Consider the following 21,731-nt stretch of genomic DNA (forward strand, 5'->3'; position numbering starts at 1 on the left):
TTAATATTTGATGTGAAGTAATTGGAGCCTTAAATATGTCAATAATTCCTAACATTGCTTTTGTTACATTATTATATTTTGAACAATGGCAGATGGAGAAAAAACATCAGACTCAAAAGTCTTGGAGATCTGGGATCCAAAAGGCCCCCACTCATAAAAGTGTTCAATATAAGTCATACATCATTTTTTTACTTTCAACACCTAAATAGCTATAGATATTTATGGCAATATCTAAAAATATTTCCATAAAGTTTTTTGGGGTGTGCCTTTTATGCCCCCCCCCCACCCAAAGAAAACCTTGTTTTTAATGGCATAAACACTAAATATGCAATATTTTCGCCCCCAAAAAATTTGAAAATTGAATATTTGATGTGAAGTAATGGGAGCTTTAATTTGGTCAATAGTTCATAAAAACATTGCTTTTGATTCATTATTAGTTTAACAATGGCAGTTGAAGAAAAAAACATCAAAGGTCTTGGGGATCTGAGATCCAAAAGGCCCCCCCTCATAAAATTGTTAAATATAAGTCATACACAAAAATTTATATTTTTTACTTTTAACACCTAAATACCTAGAAATATTCATAGCAATATAATATTTCCATAAAGTTTTTTGTGTGTGCGTAAAAACACTTGTTTTTTATGACATAAACACAAAATATGCAATATTTTCGCCTAAAAAAAAAAATAATAATATTCGATGTAAAGTAATTGGAGCCTAAAAAATGTAAATATATCATAACATTGCTTTTGTTACACTGTTATATTTTGAACAATGGCAGATGAAGAAAAAAATCCTCAGACTCAAGGTCTTGGGGATCTGGGCTCCAACAGGCTCCACTCATAAAAGTGTTCAAAATAAGGCATATATCAATATATACTTTTTTTTTAACTTTCAACACATAAATCTTCAGATCAACTTTAGTTTTATCTGTCCTTTTTTATTAAAAAAAATTGAGCAATGACAGTTTGAAAGGAAAGAATAAATCTGTCTGTATGGCAGCTTTGAGTTATTAGAGTTAATATTAAACATTTTCTCTTTACTTTTCACCTGTTTGCTCTTTTATTCCACTTTTTATGGTCACAGTATTTTATTATTTTTTTTTTTTCATTTTTAAAAATGTAACTGCCGTTAAAAGAATTGCTGTGGGCCTCACTTTGGACACCCTTGGACTAGATGACTCAAGATGTTTCATCTCAAGGGTTTATTCCTCAAAGCATTTCCAAGAAGGTGTGATGATCTTAGGCTGTAAGATGTGTGTGACATCACTCCATCATCGTGCTCGGGTGTGCATCATTGAGCTCTCTGGATGTGATCATGGCATCTCCTTCCTCCATAACATGTCATCTGCTCACTCAGCAACAATTCACCTTCTTACGTGAGGCATTTATCTGGTCTTCCTAATGCCCAGCGGACATGAAGCCACTGTCCAGTCATTGGCTCCCAAGTGCCATGTGACTTGAGGGAAGCCCCTCCCCCCTCACACTTCCAGTAAATCCCTGTGTGTGCGCCTGTGAGTCACACCGAGCTCTCCTCCCCTTTTAATCATCCCCGGGGCTTTGTGCCGTCCGCCTGGGTCGCTCTTTTCACGACTCTCTAATTGGAAGGGCAGACAGGAAGCATGTTCACATGACTGGACGCTGCTGAGATCAGATGCTGAGTCAGCTGCAGAGAAACCTGGGAAACACTGTCACACACCATCACCTGATCCGATATATTAGGAAAGTACTATTTTTAAATAGAATATATGGTCCACGTAAGGCAGGGATCCCCAACCTTTGTTCCACTTTAATGTATGCATTACTTTCACGGACCGGCTTTCTACGTGTGGCAGATAAAAACAGCAAAAAAAATTGCCTTTGGCTACAATCTGAAAGTTAAGTCGGAGAAAATGCGTTAGTTTATAAATGAACTAGATGAGGCCATTCCTGAAGGACTTGCATGTGATTGCTCCAATGCTGACAGAATGAAGTATGAATGTAAGAATAGTTTGAATGTTGGAATGTTTTGAATGCTGAAGCATTTGAATTTCCAGGAAAAATGGTTTGGGAAAGACTTAGTTTGAATGTCCAGCATGAGTGGAATATTTTGAATAGGTTAAAAATGTTGGAATTGTGAAAGAGCGAAAAATGGACAATTCATTTGGAATGGGGACAATGACCCTAAAAACGTGAAATTCTTGGAAATCCGGGAATTTTTTTTTTGTACAGTTTTTGAAAGGGAGCACACAATTCTTGAGCAGGCTGAATATTTTGAAATTGGAACAGTTTGAGTGGGAGTTGTGGAACTTTGAAAAATGTCCCATTCTTTTCAATGGGAATTTCATGGAAATTTGGGGATTTTGGGAAGAGAGGGAATTTTTGGGAAAATGCAAAAAAATGTGAATCTTCGGAATAAGTTGAAATGGTTGGTGTTGGAATTTTTCAAATCGGTTGAGAACATAACAAAGGATCTTTAAAATTGAGAAATGGTATTAAGGAATTCCTGGAATTTGAAATGGGTTGAAAAATGTGGAAGGAATAGTGGCCAGAAAAAAGGGTGTGAAAAAAATGGAATTTTTGGAATTCCTGAAATGTTTTTTTAACTTGAAAAAAATATATCGTTTTAATGTCCAAGATGAGTGGAATATTGAATGGTTTGAATTGGTTGAAAAATGTGTAAATGGTGGAAGTTTTCAAAATGGCCAATTTATTTTTGCATGGGAAAAATGTTCCGGAAAACCTGGGTTGAAAAATGTGGGAATTGTGCAACATGGATCAATGTCTCATTAATTTCACTAAGAACTTCCTAGGAATTTAGGGCAAAAAGCGGGAATAAAAAAAAAAAAAGTGATTAGGAGCATGAATTTCCTGAATTGGTTGATGTCGGAATTTTTGAAATGTGTCAAGAAATGTTGAAGTAGTAACAGTTTTTAATTGAAAAAATGGTATTACGGAATTTTGGAAAAAACGGGAATTTTTCAAGTTCTGAAACCAACATGTTTTTTTTCCCTTACTAAGAGGAATGTTTTGACAGTAGGACGCTTCAAATGGGTTGAAAAATGTTAAAGGAGACCCTGAATCGGAACAAGCGGTAGAAAAATAGATGGATGGATGGAATCATCGCATTAAAAAAGGTTGGAAATGAAGTTGGAAAAAAACAGGAATTTCTGGAAATTTGTTGAATGTGGAAAAATGGTTTGTTTGATCGTCCAGGATGAGTGGAATGTGTTGAAGGTGGAATGGTTTGAATTGGTTGAAAAATGAGGGAATTGTCGAAGTTGGAAAAATTGTTCAATTAATTTTGAATGGTGAAAATGTCCCTAAAAACTGTGAATTCTAGGAAATCCGGGAATTTGTTAAAATTATTGAAAGGCCGCACATAATTCCTGAACAGACTAAATATTTTTAAGTTGGAACAGTTTTAATCTGATAAGAAATATGTGGGAACTTTGAAAAATGTCCCTTTCTTTTCAATGGGAATTTCATGGAAATTTGGGATTTTCAAGAAAAGCGGGAATTTTTTTGAAAATGCTAAAACATGTGAATGTTCTGAATGAGATGAAATGGTTCGTGTTGGAATTTTTCAAATCGTTTGGGAAACGTTGAAGTAGTAACATTTTTAATTGAGAAATGATATTACAGAATTCCTGGAATTTTGAGAAAACCTGGAAAATTTCCAATTAAAAAAAACAACTTAGTTTTTTGTCCCGATTAAGAGGAATGATTTGGCGGTGGAACGGTTGAAGTGGGTTGAAAAATGTGGAAAAAGTAGTCGCCAGAAAAAAGGGTCAAAAAAGTGTTGTAAAAAACGGAAATTCCTGGAATTTTTTTGAATGTCCAGGATGGTGGAATGTGTTGAAGGTGGAATGGTTTGAATCGGTTGAAAAATGTGGAAATGGTGGCGGAAGTTTGAAAAATGGTCAATTAATTTTGAATGGGAAAAATGTCCAGGAAAACCTGGAAATCTGGTAATTTTTGGAACTTGTCAAGGGATAGCCCGCAATTCCCAAATAGGTTGAACAGTTTGAAGTTGGAACGCTTTGAATGGGATGAAAAATGTGGAAGGTAGAGTGCGGCAAAATCTGGAGAAGAAGAAGAAGAAGAAACATGTTTTGGAACATTCACACAGTTATTATTCATTTGTTATTCTTTGACTCTTTGTTACCTTCATTTCATGCCTTCTTCTCTACTGGCAAGGAGAAAATAACATAACAATCTCTCAGTTTCTTAGCTCGAGATCCAGATATTATTCCTTCCCACACGCCGTACTATAACTAGTATAACTTACAGCACGGCTGTCAAACTCAAAGCGGGGGCCAGACCTCATTTTATTTGGCCCTGGAAATAATATGTATCAAAGTGATGTAACTTTTCTTACTAAATGTATTCTTTCTTTCTACTTTGGGAGAGAAGAAACTAACATACTCCATGTAAACGCAAATTATGTTAACTTAAATATTGTGTAATTATGCAAAAATATATTATCAAACTTTGAGACCATTTTTTAAAAATAGAAATATATACTAACAATACACCAAAAAATCTACGGTTGTTGATTTGCGGTAAAAACAAAACAAAACAGTCAGCCCAAGTGCCAAAATTTTACTGTAAAATTGCAGTGTTGTGTAATTATAGTAAAAAACAAATGTAAATATTACAGTACAATTCTGGCAACTGAGCTGCCTTTTTTTTTTTTTTACCATAAAAACAGCAGTACAGTTTTTCCATTTACAGTAATATACGCTACATTGTGATGTCAAATTTACAATGTTTTTTTTACATTTTAGTTTTTTTTAAATCTACTAATAAAATGCATAAAAAAATGGCGTAATAATAGTATTCACTGTTAGAAGCGGCCCTCTGGGGCCAAACGTGACTGCCATGTGGCCCTTGGTGAAAACTACTTTGACACCTATGACTTCGAGTGGACTTGAAGACACACAAACACACAATAAACGTGCATAGAAAAACATGTCGGCTTGATAAAAATAACACCAAAAAAGTACTCAATCATTTTTAATTTTTTTTATTATATATGTGATTTTACTCTCTTTTTTTTTTCACCACAGTGACAGTCTTTATTTTATTGATACACTTTTGAACTGATTATTGTATAATTTAGTGATTAGAATATATTTATTTATTTATTTATTACAGTAATTAGGTTAAAACACATAAATAATAGTAATATTTTATATTACAATTGAATTGTTGTCAATATCTAGAAATATATTTGATACTATTTTCTTTATGCTTGTTACAAGTTTTGACATCAAACCTTTGTAAAGACACGTGTTCCTTCCTTTCCTCCCCGCAGGACTTTGTCACCAGAGCCAAGCTGGGAGTTCAACACATGGTGCAGAAAGTGGGATTCTTCGGCATCTTGGCTTGTGCTTCGGTAAAATGATCACTCGACTTTGTTTTCACCAACAAGTGTCATTTGTCAAAGTATGTCTCGGCGTGTGGGCGTTTAGATCCCGAATCCTCTTTTCGATTTGGCGGGAATCACCTGTGGACACTTCCTGGTTCCCTTCTGGACCTTCTTTGGGGCCACGCTCATCGGGAAAGCCGTCGTCAAGATGCACATACAGGTGGGTGTGTCCACTGAACAGGTGATCACAGCAATACAAACACATTATATACTGTATGATACACAAAGGAAGTGTCCTCCTTGGAATCTGGACTTTTTTAGTGTGCCCTAAATTAGATGCAGCCTGCGGGTGATTTATTTTAACGACCCGCGGCACATTCCAAAAATATTATTATAGAAGAAAACATCAAAAAAGTGGGACAAAAGATCATACAGATTAAACGAGTTGCAATGTTGACTATCTATTACTTCACATCAAATATTACACTTTGAAAATTGTTTGGGGGAAATTGTTGGATATTTTGTCATCAAAAAGGGCATAAAACAATAAAAAAAAGCACTTTAAAGTTTATTTTGAGGGATAAACCTGAATTTGGTCTGGAGCAAGGGTGTCCAAACTTTTTCCACTGAGGGCCACACACAGAAAAATTAAAACATGCGGGGGCCGTTTTGATATTTTTCATTTTCAAACCATAACAAAATATATGGATTCTTTTTTCTTTTTTTTACCTTTAGGACTCCTAGGGACCATAGAGGGTCTCCGTCATTAAGATGTTAAAAATAAGTCAAATTATTATTTTCATTTTTTATGTAACGCTTACAGTAAATCTCTGTATCAACATCAGGTTGATATAAAGTAAAAAAAAAAAAAAAAAAAGGTTTTATGCATTTTCAGTCAAAGACAACTTTGTTTTTTATATTAAAACTGAAATATGCAGTATTCCCCCCATTGCCCAAAACATTCAGAAAGCAATGTTTGATCTGAAGTAATTGGAGCCCTAAAAAGATCAATAATGCAGGACACCATTGATTTAAATGTATTATTATTTCTGAGTAATCACAGTGAAAAAATAAATAAAATCCCACTAAATATCTTTGGGATCCAAAAGATCCCCCACTCATAAAGTGATACATTTGTATTATTATTTGTTTTACTTTCAACACTTAAGTTACAAAATCAACTTCAGATATATTTGTCGATTTTACGTTTGAACTTTTATTTTGTTGGTTTTATGCTTTTTTTTTTCAAAGAAAACACCTTTTATGTGGCAACCACACAGTATATGGACATAATATTTTCCACATAAAACATTAGAAAGTGAAATATTTGAAGTAATTGGAGCCTCAAATAGGTCAATAATTCCTTATTAACAAAAAAAATAAAATAAAATATATATATATATATATATATATATATATATATATATATTTTTTTTTAGCATTGGCTATAAGAGCATTTCCAAAATGTGTGGCGGGCCACTAAACAATTAGCTGCGGGCCGCAAATGGCCCCCGAGCCGCGCTTTGGACACCCCTGGTTTAGAGGTTTAAGCACTATATATTAATAATAATAATAATAATAATAATGATAATAAAATATTATGTGACTCATTTTAAATATTTTTTGGACTGAGACTCTTCCCAACTTGAGGGGTCATTTTTAAAGAGTCATGTCACATTCTTAAAATATTATTACAGAAAAAAACATCAAAAAAGTGTGATAAAAGATCATACAGGTTAAATGTAACGAGAACAAGTTGCAATGTTGACTCTATTACTTCACATCAATTATTACACTTTGAAAATTGTTTGGGGGAAAATGTTGGATATTTTGTCATCAAAAAGGGCATAAACCATTCAAAAAACATTTTTAAAGTTCATTTTGAGGGATAAACTTGAATTTGATTTAGAGGTTTAAGCACTATATAATAATAATATTAATAATAATAAAAAAGTATTATGACTCATTTTAAATATGTTTTGTACTGAGACATTCCCAACTTGAGGTCATTTTTAAAGACCCACGACACATTCTGAAAATATTATTACAGCAGAAAACATCAAAAAGTGGAATAATAGACCAAGCAGGTTAAACATAACAAGAAAAAGTTGCAATGTTGACTCTAACTGTGGTGCACCAAAGAATCAGACGATAAATGTACGGTGTTTTATTTTCCTACACTTCACCCTTGCTCCTGATGGGTGCTGGTTGGCGCCTTGCATGGCAGCTCCCTCCATCAGTGTGTGAATGTGTGTGTGAATGTGGAAGTAGTGTCAAAGCGCTTTGAGTACCTTAAAGGTAGAAAAGCGCTATACAAGTACAACCCATTTATTTATTTATTTATTTACAAACGGTGTTACTGTTCAAGCGGTGTGTAATGTTACGATAGCCGAAAACATTAAATACATTTATTAAATAAAACTGCTGCCATGTTTTTAATGAGTACTTAGCCCTACTACGCGACTGTATTTCAATGTTGGCCGGCTTGGTGGTACTGGGATGGTGGTACTAATTAAAAACAAGTTATAGAACCACTGATCTTATAACGAAAATGCCGTGCAAGCTGTTTTTTTTTTTTCAACATTAAAAGTGTCATTGCTCAAAAATAATAATGAATCAAAATCAATTTTGTTGTGAATTATTGACATATTCAAGGCTCCAATTACTTCACATCAATTATTACACTTTGAAAATTGTTTGGGGGAAAATGTTGCATATTTTGTCATAAAAAAACAGGCATTCTTTAACAAAAAGGGCATAAAACATAAAAAAAAACATGTTTAAGTTTATATAGAGGGATAAACCTGAATTAAATCTAGAGATTTAAGCACTGAATAATAATAATAAAAATAATAATAATACCGTATAAGTCGCTCGGGAGTATAAGTCGCACCTGCCGAAAATGCATAATAAGGAAGGAAAAAAACATATATAAGTCACACTGGAGTATAAGTCGCATTTTTGAGGGAAATTTATTTGATAAAAGCCAACACCAAGAATAGACATTTGAAAGGCAATTTAAAATAAATAAAGAATAGTGAACAACAGGCTGAATAAGTGTAGGTTATATGAGGCATAAATAAGCAACTGCTATGTTAACCTAACATATTATGGTAAGAGTCATTCAAATAACTATAACATATAGAACATGCTATACCTTTAACAAACTATCTCTCACTCCTAATACATAAATCCCATTAATCTCATACGTCTAGTCTCTTATGTGAAGGAGCTAAATAATATTATTTGATATTTTACGGTAATGTGTTAATAATTTCACACCTAAGTTGCTCCTAAGTATAAGTCGCACCCCCGGCCAAACTATGAAAAAAAACTGCGACTTATAGTCCGAACAATACGGTGTATGACTTGTTTGAAACATTTTTGGGACGGAGACCCTTCCCAACCGGAGGGAAGGGAAAGAAATATCTTTATATTGTGTTGCTTTTGGGCAAACAATATCCAAATGGCCCCCACATGCTGTGATATTTCAGTTTGGACCCCCTTGGATGAAAGGTAATAGTCCCGCTCACCAAGGAGCTAAGTGACTAACATAAACCTTGTCTGAGTTTGCCAGTGACTCAGCGGCTCATGTCCACTAGACAAAGAAGATGCTGGTGTGCTGGTCTGACACACTGCAGGGGGGCCGTGTGTTAGTGGTGGAGCACTGGTCTGACACACTGCAGGGGGGCCGTGTGTTAGTGGTGGAGCACTGGTCTGACACACTGCAGGGGGGCCGTGTGTTAGTGGTGGTGTGGTGGTCTGACACACTGCAGGGGGGCCGTGTGTTAGTGGTGGTGTGGTGGTCTGACACACTGCAGGGGGGCCGTGTGTTAGTGGTGGAGCACTGGTCTGACACACTGCAGGGGGGCCGTGTGTTAGTGGTGGTGTGGTGGTCTGACACACTGCAGGGGGGCCGTGTGTTAGTGGTGGAGCACTGGTCTGACACTGCAGGGGGGCCGTGTGTTAGTGGTGGAGCACTGGTCTGACACACTGCAGGGGGGCCGTGTGTTAGTGGTGGAGCACTGGTCTGACACACTGCAGGGGGGCCGTGTGTTAGTGGTGGTGTGGTGGTCTGACACACTGCAGGGGGGCCGTGTGTTAGTGGTGGTGTGGTGGTCTGACACACTGCAGGGGGGCCGTGTGTTAGTGGTGGTGTGGTGGTCTGACACACTGCAGGGGGGCCGTGTGTTAGTGGTGGTGTGGTGGTCTGACACACTGCAGGGGGGCCGTGTGTTAGTGGTGGTGTGGTGGTCTGACACACTGCAGGGGGGCCGTGTGTCACTTCATGAGCCAGCACATCCATCATCTTCATCTTTAGTCTCTGGCACACTGTGTGCATGTTAAAGACTGTACACTATCTCACTGGCAGACAACACATATGTCATCCAACACATATAATATGTCATCCAACACAAATAATATGTCATCCAACACATATGTCATCCAACACAAATAATATGTCATCCAACACAAATAATATGTCATCCAACACATATATGTCATCCAACACATATAATATGTCATCCAACACATATGTCATCCAACACAAATAATATGTCATCCAACACATATATGTCATCCAACACAAATAATATGTCATCCAACACATATGTCATCCAACACAAATAATATGTCATCCAACACATATGTCATCCAACACAAATAATATGTCATCCAACACATATGTCATCCAACACATATGTCATCCAACACAAATATGTCATCCAACACATATGTCATCCAACACAAATAATATGTCATCCAACACATATATGTCATCCAACACATATAATATGTCATCCAACACATATAATATGTCATCCAACACATATAATATGTCATCCAACACAACAAATGAATCTAATGTCATCCAACACAACAAATGATTATTATTATGTCATCCAACACATACAATATGTCATCCAACACATATGTCATCCAACACATACAATATGTCATCCAACACATATGTCATCCAACACAAATAATATGTCATCCAACACATATGTCATCCAACACAAATATGTCATCCAACACATATGTCATCCAACACAAATAATATGTCATCCAACACATATATGTCATCCAACACATATAATATGTCCTCCAACACATATAATATGTCATCCAACACATATGTCATCCAACACATATAATATGTCCTCCAACACAAATAATATGTCATCCAACACATATGTCATCCAACACAAATATGTCATCCAACACATATGTCATCCAACACAAATAATATGTCATCCAACACATATGTCATCCAACACATATAATATGTCATCCAACACATATAATATGTCATCCAACACATATAATATGTCATCCAACACAACAAATGAATCTAATGTCATCCAACACAACAAATGATTATTATTATGTCATCCAACACATACAATATGTCATCCAACACATATGTCATCCAACACATACAATATGTCATCCAACACATATGTCATCCAACACAAATAATATGTCATCCAACACATATGTCATCCAACACATATGTCATCCAACACAAATATGTCATCCAACACAAATAATATGTCATCCAACACATATATGTCATCCAACACATATAATATGTCATCCAACACATATAATATGTCATCCAACACATATAATATGTCATCCAACACATATAATATGTCATCCAACACATATAATATGTCATCCAACACAACAAATGAATCTAATGTCATCCAACACAACAAATGATTATTATTATGTCATCCAACACATATATGTCATCCATCATAACAAATGAATATGTCATCCAACACAAAAAATGAATATATGTCATCCAACACAAAAAATGAATATATGTCATCCAACACGGGCTTCACGGTGGCAGAGGGGTTAGTGCGTCTGCCTCACAATACGAGGTTCCTGCAGTCCTGGGTTCAAATCCAGGCTCAGGATCTTTCTGTGTGGAGTTTGCATGTTCTCCCCGTGAATGCGTGGGTTCCCTCCGGGTACTCCGGCTTCCTCCCACTTCCAAAGACATGCACCTGGGGATAGGTTGATTGGCAACACTAAATCGGCCCTAGTGTGTGAATGTGAGTGTGAATGTTGTCTGTCTATCTGTGTTGGCCCTGCGATGAGGTGGCGACTTGTCCAGGGTGTACCCCGCCTTCCGCCCGATTGTAGCTGAGATAGGCGCCAGCGCCCCCCGCGACCCCGAAAGGGAATAAGCGGTAGGAAATGGATGGATGGATGGATGGATGGATCCAACACAACAAATTAATATGTCATCCAACACAACAAATGTTTATTATTTTTATGTCATCCAACACAACAAATGTTTATTATTTTTATGTCATCCAACACATACAATATGTCATCCAACACATATAACATGTCATCCAACACATATAATATGTCATCCAACACAACAAATTAATATAATATGTCAGTCGATGTTAAGTTGTTGTTGTTTTTTTGTTAAATGTCAAAACCTTGTTTTTATTGCAAACACACAAAATGTGCAACATTGCCCCCAAAAACATTTAAAGTGGAATGATTTGATAATTCATAACAATATTGATTTTGATCCATTATTATTTTTTGGAGCGGTTTAAAAAAAGAAACCAACTAAAATTCTCAGGGATCCAAAAGTGCCCCACTTATAAATGTGTAGAAAATAATGTAAACATTATTTTTATGTTGTTACTTTCATTCCAATAATGTCTAGATTAGTGGTGTTCAAACTACGGGCCGCCAGCCTCTGCAATTTGGCCCGTGAGACCAATGAGTTCTACCAAGCATTGTGCACCGGGAAGTGCTTTCAATGTCATCTTAAATAGCAGCTGGTCTCTGAATGCTAAATATGTGCTGCCATCTCGTGGTCAATGTGAGTAAATAAGATCAATGACCCTAGAAAGTATTTGAAATTATAGCATTTACTTATATGACACAATACAAACAACCTTCCCTAGTCATGGTGCAAAGAACATTGCAACTAACATAAAGGTCAACACACATAACACAACTCTGCTCACTGAACATGGTGGATATTGTGAGAAATGTCTAAATACCATAAAAAAACTATTTAAATCTGTTAGGGTGCATGATGGGAAAAATATAAAACTCTCTACACACTTATCCATGTTTGGCACATTTGAGCTGCTTGATATTTCTGATTGATGACAAGACTTTAGGAAGGTCCTTATGGAAATAAATCACGTAGGAGTCAATTTTTACATACTTTTAATATCCAATATTTATCATACACACACATGTATACATGTATATATATATGTATACATATATCATTTTAGTTGAGGTTTTTACTGTACATATATATGTATTTATATGTACAGTACATTGTGTTGTAGTACATGTCATATAAAGTAGATAATACTTTATATTACATTGTGTTTTATTACATGTCATACAAAGTAGCTAATATATTATATTACATGTCATACAAAGTAGCTAATATATTATATTACATGTCATACAAAGTAGCTAATATATTATATTACATGTCATACAAAGTAGATAAAAACAATTTGTCTCATCTTCCTACAGAAGCTGTTTGTGATCATCACCTTCAGCAAGCACATCGTGGAGCAAATGGTGTCCCTGATTGGGTAGGTGTCACTCTGATTGACAGATTGTACATGAGGATCAATTATTATTGTTATGACCGCATCATCCTTCATGTGCTGGTCAAGCATGTGTTCACACTTGCTCATGTGATCACAAAGTTTGCTCAGCAACGTGAGAAACTTCATTCCACACTTAAATAATTGAAGAAATGTTTCCTTTTTACCTTGTAACTCAGTAGGGAAACTTTTACTAAACTTTATCTTGGGTTCTGTCTAATTCTCCCTTTGCTAATAATTATTCATTAAAACATTAGTCAGTGTGCTATAAACACTTTTAAGTAAGAATACATTAAAATATACTTTTAACACAAACATTTTCACTATTACTAACTTTCCAGTTCATGTGTTCATAAACACATGACACAAATATTATTTATTATTACCTCACACCTTTGATACCTTTTGTTACAAATGACATGCACAATTTTAATTCTAACAGATTGTAAAGTGAAAGACTAATTATTCACTTTACAGTATTGTACAAAGTTTACACTACAAATATGTGTCCTCTTAGGGAATGAATAATACTATTTTTTGCCGACTAAATGCTTGTGTGCGTGCGTGTGTGTGTACGAGGGAATGAATAATACAATTTTTTGCCGACTAACGTGTGTGTGTGTGTGTGTGTGTGTGTGTGTGTGTGTGTGTGTGTGTGTGTGTGTGTGTGTGTGTGTGTGTGTGTGTGTGTGTGAGAACAGGGGCCATATTTATCAAGCTTCTTAGAATTACTCCTAAGAAGTCTGCTAAGAGTTGGCTTATGAGTAAAGAAATTATTCGCTGAAAGCTGCACTTAAAAGTTAATTATCAAGCGTCTTACTCACACTTTCAGCGAAGTGTAAGACTGAATCTCAAGTGTCACACTCAGAGCTGAATTACGACATTACTATGTGCCGTAAACGGAATTTTAGGTGACGTCATGTCTGTGTCCATAGAAATAAACAAATCACGGAAGGGAATCCCTCGTCTAAGAATAAAGAAATATCTTAGAAATATTTAAGTTGACAATGGGAGTGTATATTTTGACAATAAACTGCAAAATAATACAAAACAAACAAAATTGGCAATGACTCAAAAATAAATGTTTCCTTTTCTTTCCAATTCATTAATTAGGCAACTAATTTGAAACTGTTGTGGGTGGCTTTATGTTGCTGATGAGAAGACGCTCCTTATTAAATCTGGGACAAAAATAATCCAATCCAATCCACTTTATTTATATAGCACATTTAAACAACAATAACATTCCCAAAGTGCTGCAAAGCCATGTTAAAAACAATATTAAAAAACAATATTGTGCTCCACCGATGACTGAATAAAAACAAAAAATAAATAAATACAAAACCAATATAAAAAACAAAACAAATATGATTAAAAACAATTTTAAAGGGTAAAATCAATTAGAACAGTAAAATAGAAATCAAAGTGTATAAAAAAACACAGAAGACAACAGAGGACCACACAACTCACGTAGTGTTAAAAGCCAAAGAATAAAAGTGGGTCTTAAGACGAGACTTAAAAGAGTCCACTGTGGAAGCAGTTTGAACATGGAGGGGCAGAATGTTCCAGAGCTTAGGGCCGACCACAGAGAAGGTCCTGTTTCCCCTGGTCTTAAGTCTGGTCTTGGGCACCACGAGCTTTGAAATTGGCATATAAATTTGGCAGTCATCTGCATAAAAGTGATAAAACACTCCATGTTTCTTAAAAATATCTCCAAGAGGGAGGAGATAAAGAGCGAACAGGATGGGGCCTAAAATAGATCCCTGGGGGACACCACAGTAAAAATAATACCCTCTCTGTCTAAACCAGGGGTCACCAAGTCAGTGCCCGCGGGCACCAGGTCGCCCGTAAGGACCAGATGAGTCGCCCGCTGGCCTGTTCTAAAAATAGCTCAAATAGCAGCACTTACCAGTGAGCTGCCTCTATTTTTTAAATTGTATTTATTTACTAGCAAGCTGGTCTCACTTTGCTTGACATTTTTGATTCTAAGAGAGACAAAACTGAAATGGAATTTGAAAATCCAAGAAAATATTTTAAAGACTTGATCTTCACTTGTTTTAAATGAATTCATTTATTTTTTTACTTTGCTTCTTATAACTTTTAGAAAGACAATTTTAGAGAAAAAATACAACCTTAAAAATGATTTTAGGATTTTTAAACACATATACCTTTTTACCTTTTAAATTCCTTCTCTTCTTTCCTGACAATTTAAATCAATGTTCAAGTAAAAAGAAAAATGTTATTGTAAAGAATAATAAATAAATAAAAAATAATTTAATTCTTTGTTTTAGCTTCTGTTTTTTCGACAAAGAATATTTTTGAAATATTTTTTCAACCGTATTGTGATTAAAATTTTAAAAAATTATTGTGGCAAATCTAGAAAATCTTTAGAATCAAATGTATGTCTTATTTCAAAGTCTTTTGAATTTCTTTTAAAATGTTTGTTCTGGAAAATCCAGAAGAAATAATGATTTGTCTTTGTTAGAAATATAGCTTGGTCCAATTTGTTATATATTCTAACAAAGTGCAGATTGGATTTTAATCTATTTAAAACATGTCATCAAAATTTTAAAATTAATATTAATCAGGAATAATTACTAATGATGTTCCATAATTTTTTTTTTTTTCATTTTTTCAAAAATATTCGAATTACCGTAGCTAGTTTTTCTCTTCATTTTTTCGGTTGAATATTGAATTTTAAAGAGTCGAAATGGAAGATAAACTATGTTTCAAAATTATATTTTAATTTTTTTCCTGTTTTGTCCTCTTTTAAACCGTTCAATTAAGTGTTTTTTTTCATCATTTATTCTCTACAAAAAACCTTCCGTTAAAAGAAAAAAAATGTAAGATGGAATGACAAACAGAAATACCCATTTTTTTATATATATATTTATTAAAGGTAAACTGAGCAAATTGGCTATTTCTGGCAATTTATTTAAGTGTGTATCAAACTGGTAGCCCTTGGCATTAATCAGTACCCAAGAAGTAGCTCTTGCTTTCAAAAAGGTTGGTGACCCCTGGTCCAAACGATACCGTTTAATCAGCTGCTCCTCATCAAGCCAGGACATCCTTCCGCTCCCTGAATGTTGGCGCAGGTCTCTCTGGTCTCAGTGCCATCCCCCGCTGGCAACAGTTAGGACACCTCTGAAGATCTCTGAAATATCCTGGAGAGTAGGAATGATTCTTAGACTTAAGAAAGTTGATAAATAGCTTTTATTCTTAAGTTTGAGAGTAGGACTACATTTCGCAAATTGTCAGAACTTAAGTGTAAAATGGAACTCTAAGACGCTTCATAAATACAACACCAGAAGCGATCCTCCTTAAAAACCAAATATATTCACTCACACTTTACAATAATTATTTGTAAAATAAATGTATGTAAAGTTTTCAACTAGCAATAATCGCGCCTCGGATAAACCTCATAGTCGGCTTCCTCCCACCTCCAAAGACATGCACCTGGGGATAGGTTGATTGGCAACACTAAATGGTCCCTAGTGTGTGAATGTTGTCTGTCTATCTGTGTTGGCCCTGCGATGAGGTGGCGACTTGTCCAGGGTGTACCCCGCCTTCCGCCCGATTGAAGCTGAGATAGGCGCCAGCGCCCCCCGCGACCCCGTAAGGGACAAGCGGTAGGAAATGGATGGATGGATAAATGTATGTAATATATATATATATATATATATATATATATATATATATACTTGAAAAAAACTGCGTATTTTTCGGACTATATGTCGCAGTTTTTTTCATAGTTTGGCCGGGGGTGCGACTTATACTCGGAAGCGACCTATGTGTGAAATTATTAACACATTACCGTAAAATATCAAATAATATTATTTAGCTCCTTCACATAAGAGACTAGACGTAAGATTTGATGGGATTTATGGATTAGGAGTGAGAGATAGTTTGGTAAAGGTATAGCATGTTCTATATGTTATAGTTATTTGAATGACTCTTACCATAATATGTTAGGTTAACATAGCAGTTGCTTATTTATGCCTCATATAACCTATACTTATTCAGCCTGTTATTCACGATTCTTCATTTATTTTAAATTGCCTTTCAAATGTCTATTCTTGGTGTTGGCTTTTATCAAATAAATTTCCCCAAAAATGCGGCATATACTTCAGTGCGACTTATATATGTTTTTTTCCTTCTTTATTATGCATTTTCGGCAGTTGCAATTTATACTCTGCAGCCACTTTATATATATGTGTGTGTGTGTGTGTGTGTGTGTGTGTACAATATATATTATACATATATATATATGTACTATATATATATATATATATATATGTGTGTGTGTATACAATATATATATTATATATATATATATATGTACTATATATATATATATATATGTGTATATGTGTGTGTGTGTATATATATATATATATAATATATATTATATATATATATATATACATATATTATATATATATATACTATATATATATATATATATATATATACACACTAAAAAAATAGTACCACTTTTTATATTTTCCTTTGTTTGTTTTCAGCCCCTGAGCCAAAAAGTTTGGGGACCCCAGATTCAGACCCTATAATGTATATTTACATAATATTATAACCAGGACTTTCTCTAAATGGACAGCATTGATCAATAATATACTTGCATGTGGAGGCGTTTGAATCTAAATACTAAAAAATTGTTATTATTATTGTTACCCACGCATTTTGTTATTATTTTACACTGTATAATGTTTATTATGAATTCAATTATAGTTATTTGCATAAATTCCTGAACAGAAAAATGTGTTTTCCTAGTTGGCCATAACAAAGAAGATATATTTGTGTTTATTATGAGGGGGGAAACTGGCTTAGCATTGAAGTTATTTCTGTTAATTTGCCCCACAATATATATATATACATATATATTAATTTAGAATTTTTAGTTTTGAATGATTTCTGAAACATTTTCAAATTGCATGAACTTTTAGACCCTATATTGTATTTTTCCATAATATTATGACCATGACCTTGTCTAAATGGACAGTATTGATCAGTAATACACTTTTATGTCGTGGCATTTGTATCTAAATACTATAAAATTCTTATTCTTATCCACACATGTTTTCATTATTTTGTATCATATAATCTTTATAGTTATTTGCTTACATTCCTGAACAGAAAAATATATTTTCCTAGTTGGCCATAACAAAAAATGTATTTGTGTTTATTATGAGGGGGAAACTGGTTTATTTCTGTTTATTTGCCAAATAAATAACAATAATATTCTTAGATTTGAATGATTTCTGAAATATTTTCAAAATGCATGAATTTTTAGACCCTATAATGTATATTTACATAATATTATAACACTGACCTTCTCTAAATGGACAGTATCTATCAATAATATACTTGTATGTTGATGAGTTTAAATTGAAATGTTAAAAAATAATAATTATTATTGTTACCCACGCATTTTTTTATTATTTTACATTATAAGATCTTTACAGATATTTGTTTAAATTCCTGAACAGAAAAATATGTTTTCCTAGTTGGCCATAACAAAAAATATATAATTGCATTTATTATGAGGGGGGAACTGGTTTGTTTATTTACCAAATAAAAAAAATAATAACATTCCTAGCTTTGTAAATATTTTCCTCGTTCTTCCTTAATCGACACAAACGGTACACACTGTACAGTTATTTATGTTTTTAAATAAAACTACTACTTTGTTGCTGAACATTTTTCAAGTCTCAAATTGACTTTGAATAAAATATGTCAAGAAAATAGTTGAATATTAGTTTTTGTGCTGTGATGCACAACAATTTAAACTTTCAATACAAAGTGAAGTTGTATTATTGAAATGACTTCTCCAGGACTGCACTTATCTGTATTTCAGTGAAGGGAAATAAAAGCCGCGAGCGTCCGATGACTCGATGAGTCGCCGTCAAGCGCGCTCGCTCTCTTGGTCTTCATGCGCCGCCAACAAAAGAAGAAGTCGGCGTCTAAATCGCCAGTCATGACTTCCACCGGATTTTGTTTTTCAGTGTTTCAAAAAGATAATACTTGAGATATTTCAATCCAACTTAATTTAAAACAGGACGCACCCATCATGAACAAATAACATGAGTCAAATGAAATGGGTTAGCAAGTGTCATCCAAACGCAGCTGAAGTCAAATGAGAAGAAGATGATGAAAATGAAGAAGAGTAGAAAGAATACACCTTTCCTAAAAAGGCTGCCCAGATGGTGGTAAGGGTGATGACGTCATGGCGACTCACTTCCCGCTTGGAGGGGCTGACACAATGGCCCGTGGAGATGTGAGGAGCATAAAAGGAGGGCTGAGCTGCCAGAGCTGCAGTCCTCTCTGCTCCTCCCAGGCGGGATGTTTGCTCCCAGGTAAGTTGTGACCCTCTTCTTGTCCCCGCCAGGTCCATTCCTCGAGTAGGAGCCTCGCTGCAGAAGCCCTTCAGTCACTACTTGGAGGCCCAGAGGAACAAGCTGCATCACGCTGAAGGAACCACTCAATCAGTAAGGAAATATTATTATTATTATTCATCTTTCTTGACACGGAATGTCTACTTTGCTGGAGAGAAAACTATCAAGGTGTGATTGAAGTGGAAAATGTCATTTATCAACATTTAATGGAAGTTTTAAATTAGACACAAGTAAGAAACTGCCTGTTTGCCAGACTTCAGAAAGGATTTGAAGTATTGATGATGACTATTGTTTACTGTTACTAGAGTTGTGAAACATCTTCTTGCTTGTTTTACTCCAAGTCCATTGTGTTGATTATAGAGGCTAAAAACTGTCAACTCACAATACGAAGTGTAAAGTCATGTTTATAGCTTTGTTGGAAATGCTTTGTAAAATATACTAGTATACATCAAACAACAACAAAACAAAAAAATATATATATATATGTGTGTGTGTAAATGTATATATTTATATATATATATATATATGTGTACATGTGTATATATAGATATAAGTATATATGTGTGTATATGTATACATATGTGTATATATACGTGTGTGTGTATATATATATGTATATATGTGTGTGTGTATATATATGTATGTGTATAAATATATATATATATGAATACCGTATGTATGTGTATATATATATATATATGTATATATTTATATATATATATATATATTTACATATATGTATGTATGTATATATATATATATATATATATAACATTGAATGCGTTTTCTTTATTTTCATGACTATTTTAGACCGTTTGTTACTGTGTACTTTCTAATACTACTTTTGCCTCGATACTTTGTATGTGTAAATAATATCCAACTGTAATGACTTGATACTTGTTCATATTGACAAAAACTGCTCGTACCGCACATGATATCACACACAACACTGCAGGACTGCTTGTATCGCACATGTTATCTCACACACACACATAAACAGTGCAGGGCTGCATGTATCGCACATGATGTCACACACAAAAACACTGCTTGTATCGCACATGATATCACACACAAGTAAACACGCTGCAGTTTTTCAGTTTTTCGCTGATATTGAAGCAGTTTCTGATGTCAATGTGGGATCAAGACAACTGTAGAGTTTTTCCTCATTTGGTGGTGATTAAACTATAGACCATAGTCCAGTTCTCCCCAAGTAGTGTGTGAACGTGCTTTATCAGTATCGTGCTGAAATGAGAGTCCCACAAGCCTGGTGTTGGTCACTGATATGTGTGTGTGAGCTCCTCCTTGCAACAATAGACAATCTTTGTGCAGGATGACAACTGGCTGTCGTGGCTGTTTGAGAAGCTGGTGCTGGTCATGGTGGTCTACTTCGTCATCTCCATCCTCCACTCCATGGCGCAGGCACACGCCAAGCGGCGGCAGCAGCGGCGCCGCTCGGAGGAGAAGATCAAGTGAATTTGAAAGGAAGCGGTAGGAAGTGAGTGCTGCTCGCTCGCTCTCTTCAAACAAACCTCGCCATGAGTGTGTGAAGACCAGACAGTGTGTGTGTGTGTGTGTGTGCGTGTGTGTGTGCGTGTGTGTGTGTGTGTGTGTGTCATCCACACCGTCTCCTGTAGTTTAACGATCATCTCAGTCTTACGGCGTGCTGAGCAGCTGCGTGTCCTACTGATTCTAAGCTCTTATTTCCCATGATTCCAACGCCTTATGCAAAGATGGCAACGTCTTCAACCCTTCAATAGTTTGACTTGTGTACCAGACTCTGGACTTGGGGCAGGTGCCAACATTTGGGCTCCCAACAATTCCACGGAGTGAGCGCTCCATTCAGAATCCATTCTCCATTCAAAACGATTCTGCCGACATATTATTATTATTATTAGAATCATACTGAAACTTTTTCAAAACCGGTAAGAAAAGCTCCTTCCACTAGGAGGTGGCCTAAAACATTTTTAATTTTTTTTTTAATGGAATCAGAATGGAGGATGAATAAGAATGGCGATTCAGACGATATTTTTAGTGCACCCTGGTGAACGACTCAGACTTTTCACGCTATCTTTTCGACCTGTTGGGACATTAAAAGCCTCTTTTGTTTTCTTTTGGCTCCGGGGGTGAGAAAGAAGGAAAAAAAGCAATAACAATGTAAAAGTTGTGTTGTTGAAGGTTCGCACATTGTGTAGATTTGTTCATCTCGGACGTGTTTCATTTCTATGGTGTGTGATGAGCCTCTCTGAAAGGTGTGTACTTCCTGCTATATAAAAGGTGTACTTCCTGCCATGCGTCTGTCATTGCTTTCAAGTCGACAGGTAAGTTGGCGCCGCACTTCTGGACCCGGACG

The 21,731-nt window shown here is 35.1% G+C and overlaps 1 protein-coding gene across 3 annotated transcripts in view; it reads left to right on the plus strand.

The window, feature by feature from the left end:
- The window catches only part of vmp1 (vacuole membrane protein 1), a 42,145-nt gene extending 20,480 nt beyond the window's left edge, over positions 1-21,665 (plus strand). For 2 of the 3 annotated variants that reach the window (XM_061919311.1, XM_061919310.1), the window contains exons 8-12: positions 5,299-5,379; positions 5,456-5,572; positions 12,898-12,959; positions 19,375-19,474; positions 20,711-21,665. In XM_061919311.1, coding sequence (XP_061775295.1) covers positions 5,299-5,379; positions 5,456-5,572; positions 12,898-12,959; positions 19,375-19,474; positions 20,711-20,854 — 504 coding nt within the window. In that variant the 3' untranslated portion in view covers positions 20,855-21,665. The remainder of the gene's footprint in view (positions 1-5,298; positions 5,380-5,455; positions 5,573-12,897; positions 12,960-19,374; positions 19,475-20,710) is intronic. The other variant, XM_061919312.1, reaches the window with a different exon arrangement.
- The last annotated feature ends 66 nt before the right edge of the window (positions 21,666-21,731 follow it).

The sequence above is a fragment of the Nerophis ophidion genome, linkage group LG13, assembly GCF_033978795.1.
Source record: "Nerophis ophidion isolate RoL-2023_Sa linkage group LG13, RoL_Noph_v1.0, whole genome shotgun sequence".
NCBI classification, from domain to species: domain Eukaryota; kingdom Metazoa; phylum Chordata; class Actinopteri; order Syngnathiformes; family Syngnathidae; genus Nerophis; species Nerophis ophidion.